This window comes from Lepidochelys olivacea (assembly GCF_965140295.1).
Source record: "Lepidochelys olivacea isolate rLepOli2 genome assembly, chromosome: 7".
Taxonomy (NCBI): Eukaryota; Metazoa; Chordata; order Testudines; family Cheloniidae; genus Lepidochelys; species Lepidochelys olivacea.
In genome coordinates this window covers 32,423,552-32,437,033 of record NC_140417.1, presented here as the reverse complement: position 1 = coordinate 32,437,033, position 13,482 = coordinate 32,423,552, and the positions used below count along the sequence as shown (strand labels likewise).

General features: G+C 51.0%; 1 protein-coding gene across 9 annotated transcripts; it reads left to right on the top strand.

Moving 5' to 3' along the window:
- Positions 1–472: 472 nt before the first annotated feature.
- On the top strand, positions 473–12,107 carry LOC311524346 (RNA-binding protein 4.1-like). Of its 9 annotated transcripts, XR_014712530.1 has the most exons (5): positions 2,194–2,300; positions 4,771–5,780; positions 7,159–7,290; positions 7,848–7,918; positions 8,007–12,107. XR_014712530.1 is itself a non-coding variant. In XM_084635368.1 (3 exons), exon 2 carries the CDS (start codon positions 4,829–4,831, stop codon positions 5,759–5,761), a length of 933 nt encoding a protein of 310 aa, XP_084491494.1. In that variant the 5' UTR covers positions 473–600; positions 4,771–4,828; the 3' UTR covers positions 5,762–5,780; positions 7,159–12,107. The 9 variants fall into 9 exon arrangements, 2 of the variants coding, with proteins under 2 accessions (XP_084491494.1, XP_084491493.1); XR_014712531.1 differs by having other exon boundaries at positions 7,848–12,107; XR_014712532.1 differs by having other exon boundaries at positions 7,159–7,383; positions 7,848–12,107.
- Positions 12,108–13,482: the final 1,375 nt, after the last annotated feature.

The following is a 13,482-nucleotide window of genomic DNA, read 5'->3' as shown; positions in this document are numbered from 1 at the left end:
GGGCACAGAGAAGAGGTGACATTCAAACTCCTAGTCTCATCTTCCTCAGCTTTCCCCATATTTTGCGCTGTAGGGCTATGAGCCAATGACTTATTTCATGTCATGTAGGCAACACGTGCTGATATATTTCATGCTGGGGTGCCACAGGTCAGTGACTTATTTTACACACCCCTGATGCTCTGTGGTGACTTATTTCATGTGGTGATGCCATGGGCCAGTGATTTATTTCACACCCTGTTGATGCTGCAAAGCACATAGTCTGTGTTCCAGGTCTGTGTGCCCATGACTTATTTCATCCCAAGTGGGCACCATGCCAACAGGATGTTATGGCATATTTCGCTCCACATCATCCCCAACAGCTCCCCCTCCACCCTGAAACTCCATTGTGTAGGGAGGGGCAGGGAGACTAAAGTGTGTGCTCGTGAGAAAGAGGGAGAGAAAAATAGTCCTTTGATCACATGACCCAGGTAACATGGCGCTGCACTGGGAGGACTCGGACACTTAAGGGGAGAAAGTGACGGACTTCTGGTTTGGAGCAGAAGTAGCTGGTGGGGGCGTGTTGTGAGGAGGAGGCAAGACGCCGGTTCTGGGGCTTCCCCGGTGAGTGAATGAGAAGTGGCCCCTCCCCCCCCCGTTCAGGTGGGGGCAGCCGTCAGTGGGGGAGCGGAGAGCCCCCCGGGGCCGGAGAGGAGAACGGGGCTGTGGGGTGCTGGCGGGGTGGCTGGAGCAGGAAGGGATGGAGCTGGGGAGCAGCCAGCAGATGAATTTGGGGGAGGGGTGTCGAACTACCAGAGGGCAAAGGGGGGGTGAGGGGCGGCTTAAGTGTCTAATCCTAGACACATATCAACACTTAAAGGGCTTTACTAACACTAATCCTTCATTATACACGGCCCAGGCCCTGGTTTTCAGGAGTGAGGCATATCTGAGTGCTGTTGTGAAGGAAGCTGAGAGGCTAGTTATTTTTTTAGGGTCACAGGTTAACACCAGACCTGTGGTTACTTGAAAGATCATATGTTCAGCTATAGGCATCTTTTAATTGGGGGCCGCCATATGTGGGACACGTGATAACGTGGATACTGAAGTTGTCTCTGTGTCCCACCACCAGGAGGCACCTTTCCTCGCTTTGCTCCTTGAACTGAGGCTGCTAATAAAAGTGGTGGTGGTTTTGTGGCTGCCTGTCCAGTGGGAGTGGGACTGAGAATTAAGTTGTATCCTGTGGGGCCACTGAACGAGTGTCAGACGGAAAACAGTTTGACACTGGCCACTGCCAGAGACGGGATATCGGAGCTGGTCCAGTCTGGCAGTAACTATTCCTATATTCAGCCACTCCTGACATGGGTCATATTTGAAATCAGTGCACTAAAGGTGGAATAATCTGAGCCGGTTTGTGTCTCTCCCCTGCCCTCCCCCCCTTGCTCCTAGAGACAGACTGGAGCTCCTAAACTAAAGGTGAAAGGCTTCATACCCCATTCCTGCTCTTCTGAGACATCCTTACTTCACCACTCGTGTGTGTTTATGTTGGAAACCATCCTTGTTGTATGCCAGTGTCTGCTATCAGACAGCGGTATCTCCCCTCTTCCTGGAGTAGAGACAGGCTAAGCAACCCCTCATCCTTGCTTGTTTGTGCTGTTTCTCACTAGAATAATTGTATCCTCAAGCACGTCCTGAGCCTAGTCTGCTACTAGCCATTGAGCAGGGCCATGTGCTGTGACACCTCCACCCAAAGGGCAGGTTATGCTTTGGTAACTTTTCCTAACACCTGAAGCCACCTGCCTTGCCAAACTCTTCAGCAGCTGTGTCTAGGCTGGTGGCAGTGAGCTGGGCGGAGTAGGGAGGCTAGACCCAGCAGCTAAGCCAGGTCTCCTTGGGGCAGGGGATCTGCCCGGCACAAGACGTGGCCCCAAACTCTGTTCTAGTCTGGGAGGAGGACGGCCTCTCTCTTGCTGCTTCCTGATCCTAGGAGGCAAAGACGGCGCCACCATGCGGCTTTATCAGGAATGGGAGGGGAGGGGGGACCGCGATCAAATGATTACACGATGGTCCCGCCGTCACTGGAGCAGTGTTTTTTCCCTCCGCCTCGTTATTGTTTTTGGCAGCGTGATGGTGATCACGTGTCCGTCATCACGTGTCCCAAATATGGCGGCGCCCTAATCACTTCCGCGCCTGGAGCTGGACTTCCCAGGGGTCCGGTGACCGGAAGTGAGCGCCGCCATCTTGTTTCTGTGGTTTTGCGGGAACAGCTGGCCTCCGTCGGGAGCTGCGCTGCTTTAGGTCTCCTGGCCCTTCCGCCCTCCTCCGCGGTGAGTCCCAGGCGAACGGGACGGGACGGGAAGGAGCCCGAGGGATCACGGCCCCGGGCTGGCTTGTGCTCAGTGCGCATGCGGGGATGGTATCCGCGGGAAACACGGGGGGCGATACCGTTGAGGGACGTTGGGGAGCACCGTGAGGGGCAGAGGCCCTTGGCCCTATGAAGACCCCGAGTGGCCTGGTCACGAGGCTTAAGGGTTTCCTGCCTGTCCCTCAAGTTCACAGTCCCCTGCTTCGAGCCACGCCCCCTTCCCTGCCCAGGGCACCAGGCTCCTCCTCTGTAGCCCTCGTTCCTGCCCCACTGGAGGTGGGGAGATCACTGCAGGTGGCGAAGGCGTCTGAGATCCTGCCTGGCTTCTCCATTTCTCTAGTACCCATCGCCGGGCTGAGTTTTCCCCAGTGGAGGAGGTGCAGGTTGTGTGTCTGGGCTGCATGCTGCCAAAGCTAAGCAGCTACGGGTTTACTACAGGTTTCGCTCTAGTTGCTAGCCTGTGTAGGCCATCCACTTCCATAAGCAACTGTGAAAATAGCCACAGGATTCCCAGTCCAGCTTTGTTCTGTCAGCCCCACGCAGGCAGCTGGGTTTTCTGCTGATCACTGTAGTACATTCATGGTGTTATAAGGTATTAGGTAAAGTGCCATACATTTATGATGTACCAATCAGACACATCTCCTGCTGTTGAGAGCTTGGTTGAGGAGAGCTTGGAGAGCACAAATCAGACACATCCCTACCCCAGGAGAGCTTGATCTAGGAGAGCATAGCGAGCACAAATTGAGACCATCCTCACCCCTAGAGAGATTGGTATTAGGGCTATCAAGCAATTAAAAAAATTAATTGCAACTAATAGCACGATTAATCGTGCTGTTAAACAACAATAGAATACCATTTATTTTAAATATTTTTGGATGTTTACTATATTTTCAAATATATTTTAGTTACAACACAGAATACAAAGTGTACAGTGCTCACTTTATATTTTTATTACAAATATTTGCACTGTAAAAAACAAATTTTATTTAATTCACCTCATACAAGTACTGTGTATTGCAATTTCTTTATCATGAAAGTTGGAGTTATAAATGTAAAATTATGTTAAAAAACTGCATTCAAAAACAAAACAGTGTGAAAGTTTAGAGCCCACAAGTCCACTCAGTCCTACTTCTTGTTCAGCCAATCACTCAGACAAACAAGGTTGGTTACAATTTGCAGGAGATAATGCTGCCTGCTTCTTGTTTACAATGTCATCTGAAAGTGAGAACAGGCATTCGCATGGCACGGTTATAGCTGGTGTTGCAAGATATTTATGTGCCAGATGTGCTAAAGATTCATATGGCCCTTCATGCTTCAACCACCATTCCAGAGGACATGCTTCCATGCTGATGTTGGGTTCTGCTTGTTAACGATCCAGAGCCGTGTGGACTGACGCACATTCATTTGCGTCATCTGAGTCAGATGCCACCAGCAGAAGGTTAATTTTCCTTTTTGGTGGTTTGGGTTCTGTAGTTTCTGCATTAGAATGTTGCTCTTTTAAGACTTCTGAAAGCATGCTCCACACCTCGTCCCTCTCAGATTTTGGATGGCAGTTCAGATTCTTAAACCTTGGGTCGAGTGCAGTAGCTATTTTTAGAAATCTCACATTGGTACCTTCTTTGCATTTTGTGAAATCTGCTATGAAAGTGTTCTTAAAATGAATATGTGCTTGGTCATCATCCGAGACTGCTATAACATGAAATACATGCAGAATGCAGGTAAAACTGAGCAGGAGACACACAGTCTCCCGCCAAGAAGTACAGTCGCAAATTTAATTACTTAGTTATATTTTTTAACGAGCATGGAAGCATGTCCTCTGGAATGGTGGCTGAAGCATGGAAGGGGCATACAAATGTTTAGCATATCTGACATGTAAATACCTTGCAACACCTTTCAGGTGACATTGTATTATAAGAAGCAGGCAACATTATTTCCCATCAATGTAAACAAACTTGTTTGTCTTAGCGATTGGCAGAATAAGAAGTAGGACTGAGTGGACTTGTAGGCTCTAAAGTTTTACACTGTTTTGTTTGAGTGCGGTTATGTATCCAAAAAAAAAAAATCTGCATTTGTAAGTTACACGTTCATGATAGAGAGATTGCACTTCAGTACTTGTATGAGGTGAACTGAAAAATACTATTTCTTTTGTTTATCATTTTTACAGTGTGTATATTTGTAATAAAAAATATTAAGTGAGCACTATGCACTTTGTATTCTATGTTGTAATTGAAATCAGTTTTGAAAATGTAAAAAAAATCCAAAAATATTTAATACATTTCAATTGGTATTCTATTGTGGTAAGTGCGATTAATCGCGATTAATTTTTTTGAGTTAACTCACGCAACATTAACTGCGGTTGACAGCCCTACTTGGTATCACTGTGATAGCTTGAACGTAAGCAGGAAATAACTCTTCTCCCCTCTGTCTCTCAGTGGAGTTTGCGTGGGTGATTCCCGAGAGCATTGCAGGCTGGAAGTGCAGGCTCCCGCCATGGTGAAGATCTTCGTGGGAGGGGTCTCCCCTTCTGTCACAGTGGATGAGCTGAAGAAGCTCTTTGAGCAGTATGGACAGGTGAATGAGTGTGACATCCTGAAAAATTTCGCCTTTGTGCACATGGAGAAGGAGGACGAGGCCCACAAGGCCATCAGCGAGCTGCACAAGCAGGAGTTCTACGGGGCCCACCTGACGGTGGAGTACGCCACCTCCAAGATCCGTAACGCCACCAAGATCTATGTGGGCAATGTGTCCAGCAAGGCCACGACAGCACAGATCAAGGAGCTCTTTGAGAAGTTTGGCAAGGTGGTGGAGTGCGACATTGTAAAGAACTATGCCTTTGTCCACATGGCCAAGGAGAGGGAAGCCATGGATGCCATCTTGAACCTCAACGACATGCCTCTGGAGGACCAAAAGATCTTTGTAACGCTGTCCAAGAGCAACAACTCACTCAAGACAACCAAGGGGACCTCTGTGCCACCTCCAACCCCCCCCAGCTACTACTTTCCCAGGGGGCGCATCCCCCCGCCACCACCTCCGTATACCCACTATGCGCCCCGATCTTGGTATGACCGGGAATATTACGACCGCTATGCCTATGAGCTCTACGACCGGGCTATGACTGCCAGGACAGCATACGAGAGGGCCCTGCCACCTCCGCCCTCTACCCCCACCGCATACAGAGAGAGGAGCCCTGTGGGCAGGCGGACGACCGCTGTGGTGGCCCAATATACTGATCCCTACGCTGCCGCAGCTGCCGCCCAGACATACAGCCAAGTGTACAACCAAACGGGTTATGCAGCAGTGGCGGCTGCAGCCGCAGCAGCAGCTACCTACTCCCAGTACACCATGGGTGCCACCTACAGTGCAGGGGAGTACTATGAGAAATACAGCAACGGCTATGCCACTCAATATGCCCAGACGTACTAATCTGACTGGGCTTATAGTAGTAAGTGACCAGAGATCTTAGCTTCGGTGGGGGGCGGCGGCATGGGGTGGAGAGAAACTAGCCCTAGAACTCCTTATTGGCACAGTTTTTTATGGGGTAAGGGAGTGCCACTCCTCCCTAAAGTAGCTCTCTGATGCCATCCACAGTGGATGGAGATTACCATGCCTCCTGAAAGGCGGTAAATAGGCTCCTATGAACTAGAGAACCTTTTGTGTGTGTGTGTTTATATATATATATATATATATATATAGCCTAGATTTCCTTTGAAGGTCAAGTAGCGCTGGCGAGAAGTGAGTTTGCCTGCCTCCCTCCCTCCCCATTAAGATATTAACCTGCTTTCTTTTTCCTTCAGTCTTTTCAAAGCTCCCACTTTCCGAGGTTTGTTAGGTTGCATCTTTTCTCTACTTTCCCCCCTCATCCCCTTTCCCTCCTGGTTTCCTTTCCTCATGTTTTGGTTTGGTTCGGTCTCTAAGAAAATAATCCCAGTTTGGAAGATCTGTCGCCCACTGTGACGAACTGGCCCCCTGCAATTCTGCACTGAAGGCCAAGGCAGTTCTCCTCATAATTCAGCGCTGATCCTTTCTTGATTCCCTTCCCATCTCATCAGTTTTAACTGTTGTAACTTGCAGTGCTCTTTTTTCATTTTTTGCTGGCTAATTCCTCGGCACGGTCTTCCTGTGTTGTGCATTGCGGAGCAGAGTTTTGAAATGTGTGTCTCTAGATCCGTAGCTAGGACTGGAGGGTGGGAGGGGTGCCTTGTTCTGTTTCTGTACCTCAATATGACAGAAGGAAGTGGATTTTTTTGGTGCATCCAAAGTCTCTGTCCGTGTCACGGCTTCTTTTTCCCTTTTCATTTTTTTACATTGATGATTAAACAGCTTGTACAGAACTTCCCGGCGTCTCGTCGTCAAATCAGCTGCTGCGTCGCTTTAACTGTGCCCAACCCTCTGTGCGGCTCTTCTTTTTCTGCCTCCCTCCTCTGTGCCTGGCATATGGCAAAACTGACACCCCAATTTCGCTTGACCGTATCACGCTGCCTGTTCCACCGCAGTTGCCTCAGTTAATGGAGCGACCCTCTTCCCTTCCCGTCTCCATGTGCCCTCCCCACAGCGAGTGCCTTGTTAGCAACCCCACAGGCTGCCTGGGTTTCCCTCCTGCCTTCTGGCCGCAGCATTCCTTTGCTCTAACTTAGCCAGGGCATCTGTAACTCTGACCTACTGCAAGCCCCTTATCTGTTTATTCCTGTTGTTGATGCCAACTCCTCACCCCCCCCCACCCCCCACACACACACACATTTGTTTAGACCTCACTTGTCAGGTATCTAACCTTGTAACCCTTTCTCCCCCACCCCATTGATTTTTTTTTTCTCCATACACAGCCCGGTGCTCGGAGGCGTAAGGGGGAAAGGGATCTCGGCTGCAAAGGTGCAGGCAGAGCTGATTCAGGACAGCGCAATGCCTTTAACCACCACCCTGCTGAAGGAAGCATGAAGCCTCCACTACAAGCTTGAGTGAATATACCACTCCCCTTGCCCCCTACCTGCGCTTCTTCCTCTTCTGGTGCTCTTGGGTTAGCCATTCAGCAGTCCAGAGGGCTCCCTCTGGTGAGAGCGCAAGGCTAGCAGGACTCATGGGTTCTATTTCTAGCCACTCCCTTCCCCTCCCTGTGCCTCGGTTTCCCCACAGCAGAGATTGTGTTTAAATCTTTGGGTAAGCACTACATGTGCAAAGAGATCTTGGCTTCTTGCTGGGGATGCTGCCTCCACCCATCTAAAGCGCTCCACCACACCTCCCCACCCCAACCCCACCCCTTGTGAGGTACTCTGGCTAGTTCGTGTTCCTGCCCTTACTGGGTTTGAAGATCTAGGGACAGACCCACTCCTTAGCACATGCATGTCTCAGCCTGGGGATCGCTTTGGTCATTCCAGATCCCCCTGCATGCATCCGCTTAGGGCTAGCACACACTGCTTCCATTTGCTTTTTAGTAGCTGTCTTCAGTTGCCAGAGATAATGGCATAGGAATCCATTGTGCTGCTGAATAGTCAGCTTGAGCTGCTTTCTCTCCTAGGAGCAGACTCTGGGCAGAACATGGTCACCGGCTGGGGCCAGGAATTGCACCCCCCATTGGTACAGCATTGGGTAATGCCTTCTATTGATGTGGGATACAGAACTAGGTGGACCACTGGTGTGTGAGAGAAGTGATAGAGAGACCCTTTCATTCCCCCAGCAGCACGTCTGGGAGGTGAAGTGGGAGCATCAGAAAAAAACAGTCGACAGGGTAAACGTCTCCCTCTGGCATCTGTCCATGGCAGACTGAGGTAAGGCAGAAAGACCTTCCTGATGAGTGTTTGAGCCTGTGTTTATTGGAGATGATGTTGTGAGCAGGGGAGTGGGGTACAGGGGGGAATGGTGTAGTGGTTAGAGCAGGGAGAGTCTACCACTATAAGCTTGTAGACAGATCACTTCCTCTCCCTGTGTCAGTTTCCCCATGTGTGACTGAGGGAGCCTTTCAGTGCCTGGAGAGCCTCTAATGGAAAGGGCTGTATACGCATCATTGCCATTTAGCCCAGGCTCAAAGGTCAGACTGCTTCCATCCCCTGACCAAGCGGGGGTGGGATGATGTATCCCAAGAACAGGATTTGGAGGAGCCCGCAGCTCAGGGGAAGCCGCTCTGAGCGTCCAGTCAGAACTGTCTGGATCTGGCTGTGGGGGAGCATTAGGGAGCAAGTCTTAGTTCCATAACCATCCAAAGAGGGGGCACGGTATCTGCTTTCAGTACGGTTCATGGACAGACATTTGTCAGCCTGACTTCTGAGCCATCCTGTTGGGACTGTCAAGTCTGCTGACTCCCCAGAGTCTTTGGAGCTGGCAGCCATGCACCATCCGAGCTCTGTGTTTAAATCTGTGCATTCTATGCTGAAGGCCAGCTGTTAACCCAAGCCCCTCCAGGCCAATGGGAAACCAAAGGGCAGGGTGCAAAGCCCCTAGATCCTTTTAGAAACTCAGGAAGGAGGGGCTAGTGAATCTAACTCCCCCGTCTATTCTAGATTGACCCTATCCCAAAGAGACCTTACATCAAGGTAACCCCCAGACCAGGAACTCTTTTGGCCTCAGATGACATGTCAGGGGAAGAGCAGGATTTCTGGAGGACCCACCAAGCATCCTGCTAGCAGAGGTGAAAGATGACTTGAGGGATTCCCTGAAGATCTCCCAGTCTCTTCTCTCTAACCACTGTGAGCCTTAAACACCCATGGGGACTCCAACCTGAGATGAAGCAGGAGGTAAGCGCTTTTCTCCCCCCTTCCCTTTCACTCGCACTCCAAGAGGAAGGAATAGTCGTGTGCTTCTATCACAGACAGCACAAGATCTGGGTTCTGGTCCCTGGTTCTGGCACTGACCTCCGGGCAAGTCTGTGGATCTCCTCTATAAAAGGGGGAAGGGTTGATTCAAGTTTGGTTAAGATCTCCACTGGCTGATGCTGAGTCAAGTAGTATTAGAAATCCCTGCCGCGGAGAGGTTATGTTCTGAAAACATGTGCCACCTGCCTTACTGTGGTAATCTAGTTTAGGTCTTTATATGGTTCCCATAGTGACCTGATCACTGTCTGCAGCCGGGGTGGAGATGTGAGAGTAGAGCAGTCTTTAATCTCACAGACAAAGGCAGAACAAGAGCCAATCGGTGGGCGTTGAAACGAGACAAATTCAGACTGGAAATAAGACAGATTTTTAACCCCGAGAGGAATTAGTCAGTGAACATAGGGACGTTGTGGATTCTCCATCACTTGGAGTCTTTAAGTCAAGACTGGCTCTCTTTCCTAAACCTGCACTGTACCTCACACAAATTACAGGAGTGATGCAGGAAAAGGGATTCTCTGACCTATAGTATGCAGGAGGTGAACCTTGCTGATCAGAATGGGCCGTTCTGGTCTTCAAAGCAGTGAATCATTTCCGCAGTATGTGAGCATCTCAGTTTTGAATAGATTTATCTTCCCAACACCTCTGTGAGGCAGGGCAACGCTGTTCTCCCCATTTTACAGATGGGGAAACTGAGGCACAAAGCAACTAAATGACTCGGCCAAGTTCACGCAGACAGACTGGCAGAGCAGGGACTCAAACCCAGGTCTCCTGACTCCCAGTCCTGCACCTGAGCGTTAAGATCATTCTTCATCTTCTAAGTTACGTAACATTAGGGTTGCTTGCTTGAAGAAATACAGACCCTTGGCTCTGGTTAGGTGGCCCTACTAGTGCCATGAGCCCAGGCTCAGTGTGGGGTGAATGCAGCCTAAGGTGAACATACAGATCTAGGGCAGCTGACAGTTCCCAGCTTCAATTCCTTGGCACTACTGCATCAAAATGGGTGCGCTCTCCTCTTCCTCATCAACCTGAACAGGAAGGGGCAGATTGAGGTAAACCCAGGCCTTTGGCACAACAGACCACCCACAACATGATCCGTGTGTGGAACGGCTTGGTGACGACGAGAACTGAAAGGAAGCCTGGAGCTGGGGAGCCTCCAGCTGAAATTCTCTTCTCTTCTTACTCTCTCCTAGAGCAGAGCGGATTGGGCCTTCTCTCTCTCTCTGTCTCTCTCTCTTTCCCTCCCAGCCCAACTTCACCATCCCTTGTTCTCCGAAAGCAGCGAGCTCCATCTCTGCCACAGTGCTCTGGATGCTGTCGGAAGGCTCCCTGCTCGGTGAGATTCTCCACACCTCCTGGCTGCTGGGTAACGGGCAACGGGCGCAAACTCAGCCTTGGCCCAGCTCTGCCCGGGGAGATCTGCATGGAGCTAGGAGTTGGGAGAGGTCTTTCCCTGTGATCACGACTGGTGCTTGGGGTGGGATTGATCTTTCAAGGTGTTGAGAACTCTCATCACCTGGTGGGTGGGATGCCGGCTTGTAAGGCTGGCATGCTTTCTCCATCTAGGGGTGTTGGGACAGGAGGGAATTCTCTGGCGTAAAGATCCAGGTTGTCCCAATTTCCTTCTGGGTGATAAAATTCTTCCTGCAGCCTTTGGTTTGGGTGAGACTGGTGGGGGCAGCCTTGCATCTTCGCTCTATACCAAGGCAGCTCAGATTTGGTGGGGCCTCTTCTCTGCCTCAGAAAGATCAATAAACCGCTGCTTCTAGGTGGGAGTCACCTTGCTTCCTTGTCTAACCCGGGGCCTTGACCAACACCACACCTTCCACAGCTTCCCTCCTTGATCCCTGCCCCCTGACATGGGGGGGTCCCGCATCAGAGATGGGGCCAACAGAGCTCGTGTGTGGGACGAGAACAGAGGCGTGTCTACCACCGGGTATCTTCAGCAGTAGTCTCGACTCCTTATTCATTGCAATTGGCTCCAGCAGAGAAGAATGGAGTGCGGGGACTGCAGGCTCCTCTGCATTGGATGAGCATGGCGAGCTGCTCCTGAGGCTGGTAGGTGTGTGTGTGGAGGCCAAGGGCGGGGTAGAAGGCTAGAGCTCAGTGCTTTGTGGGTTGGAGCAGTGGAATACATTAACTTCCTAGGAGGCTCTGAGCAGCAGTAACTATAAAGCCTCCCTCCTTTAGAGATCTGGGTTAAACTTGACTATAGGAGCTACATGAGACGGGTTGAGTTTATTTTGCTGCTCCCCAATGAACTAACCCCCCGCACCCCACCCCACTCCATCCCCCGGATGGCCAGATAGCTAGTGTCAGCTCAGGAGAAGCCCAGGATGGACTAGTGGAGGTGGAGGGTGTTGCTACAGGACATGATTGGGGGCCATTGGCTGCTGTGTGAGAGAGGAGTCTGGGATGGGTATTGAGGGGGGTCAGCAGAGCTGGGAGAGGAAGCCAGGGGACTGTGTGTCAGGATTGAGAAGGACCTTGACAGAACTGTGTAGCGGGGGAGTCAGGCTGGGATAGCTGGGCGGCTGTGGGTTGGGATTAAGGAGCATTGGCAGAGCTGGGGCGGGGGGGGCTTGAAGTGGAGCCCAGCCTGGGATAGCATCAGGGCTGCGGGCCAGGACTGAGGCGCATCAGCAGAGCTGTGTGTGGACCCAGAACTGGATTGCCTGCTAGTTCTGTGTAGCTGGTGCTAAGCTGCCGTGACATTTCACATTGGAACTCCATCGGCACTAGGGGCAGCCCCCTCTGCAGAACCCTAGCATCTCTGAAAGCAGTTTGTTTCTGCTGTATCAGTGACCATTGGCTACCTGGCTCCAGCACTCATCCGAGGCCCAAACTGCACTTGAGTGAAATTTGTCACCCTGGCATAGGGCTCTGGGGTTGGTGGGTGGCACCTGGTACAGCATCACACAGGTAGGGGCTGTAGGGGCAACGCTTGGGACTAATAAACATCCTTGTTTTCAGTAGCATTTGGGCTGGCGGCTGATTATTTCGTGTCTACCTCGGTCCGTGGTTCTCTGCTAGTCACTGAAGAGGGCCAGCTGGCTTTGCTAATGGGCTCCTCTCTGAGGAGTCACAGACCCTGAAATCTTCCTCCCAGCTGATCTCATGATGCAGGAGACACCATCCCTCACCTCCCTCTCTTCTCTGTCCATAGAGCTGCTTCTGTGGTGGGATAATGGCCCAGTGGTGAGGATGCTTGGGAGACCTGGGTTTAATTCCCAGCTCTGCCACAGACTCCTGGTGTCACCTTGGGCAGGCCACTCTGTCTCGGTTTTCACCATCTGGACAATGGGGATAATAGCTCAACACTGCCTCATGATGGGGAGGAGGAAAAAGAGGTGAGGCTTCAAGGCACCCAAATAAAGGCAATCCCTGGCTCTTATGAGCAGATCTCAGAGCACTTTACAAAGCAGGTCAGAATCATGACCCCCCCCCCCCCCCCCCATTCAGGGGAACTCTGAAGCACAGAGTGGAAACGTGATTTGCCCATGGTCACCCAGCAGGCCAGTGGCAGAGCCCCACTCTCCTGAGTCCTAGTCCGGTGCATGATCCCCTGGGCCACACAGGCTCTCCTAATGGGGATCAGATAAGTACCTTAGATGGTCAGAAGTACAGAACAGTTGGTGTTAGAGGGCCACCTACCCCAGAGCAAGGAGAAGGGGAATCCTATATAATGGGAAAGGCTACTTCTGAAGCTAGACTGACTCCGCCTCCCACTTCTTCCAGTAGCCTTTTCTTCCTTCCCCTGGAAACATGGAGCACAGTTCCCAGGCTATGGGTGTGGTCATAGGATGGGGATCTCCCAAATGATTGATAGTCAGTGCCCTCCTAGGTACTATTTCCTAGAACATTGTTTACTCTGCTTGCCAGTAGCCTCGCTCCCATGAGGAAAGTGAAAGTGTCAAGTGTTTTGTTTTGTTTTTAACTTTCCATTGTCTGGCATTCAGTCTCACAGTCCTTTATCAGTGCCAGCAGTGCTGAGAACCTCCAGCTCCTGTACTTCATATGAGTTGGGGGCTGCTCTGCATTTCTGAAAAACAGGTCACTTCCCCTCTCTGGCTCCTTTCTCCAGCCTCACTCCTGTGGAGGGTTGAAGGGCTGGTTCGTCTCTAACTCCTGAGAGTTGGATCCCCTGTAGGTACAGGGGAGGGCGTTTGCTCTTTTGCTGAGATAGAGAGGACTTCACTCTCCAGAGCTTGTACTCCACTATCACGTGCTAGTATGAAATTCAGTCCCAGAACGGAGAGGGCACCAATTTTTGCACTGATCAAATAGCTCAATCAGTTTCTCCATCCTGGTTCCTGAAGGGCTTCTGTGGAGGAGGGAGGCTTGGAGGTG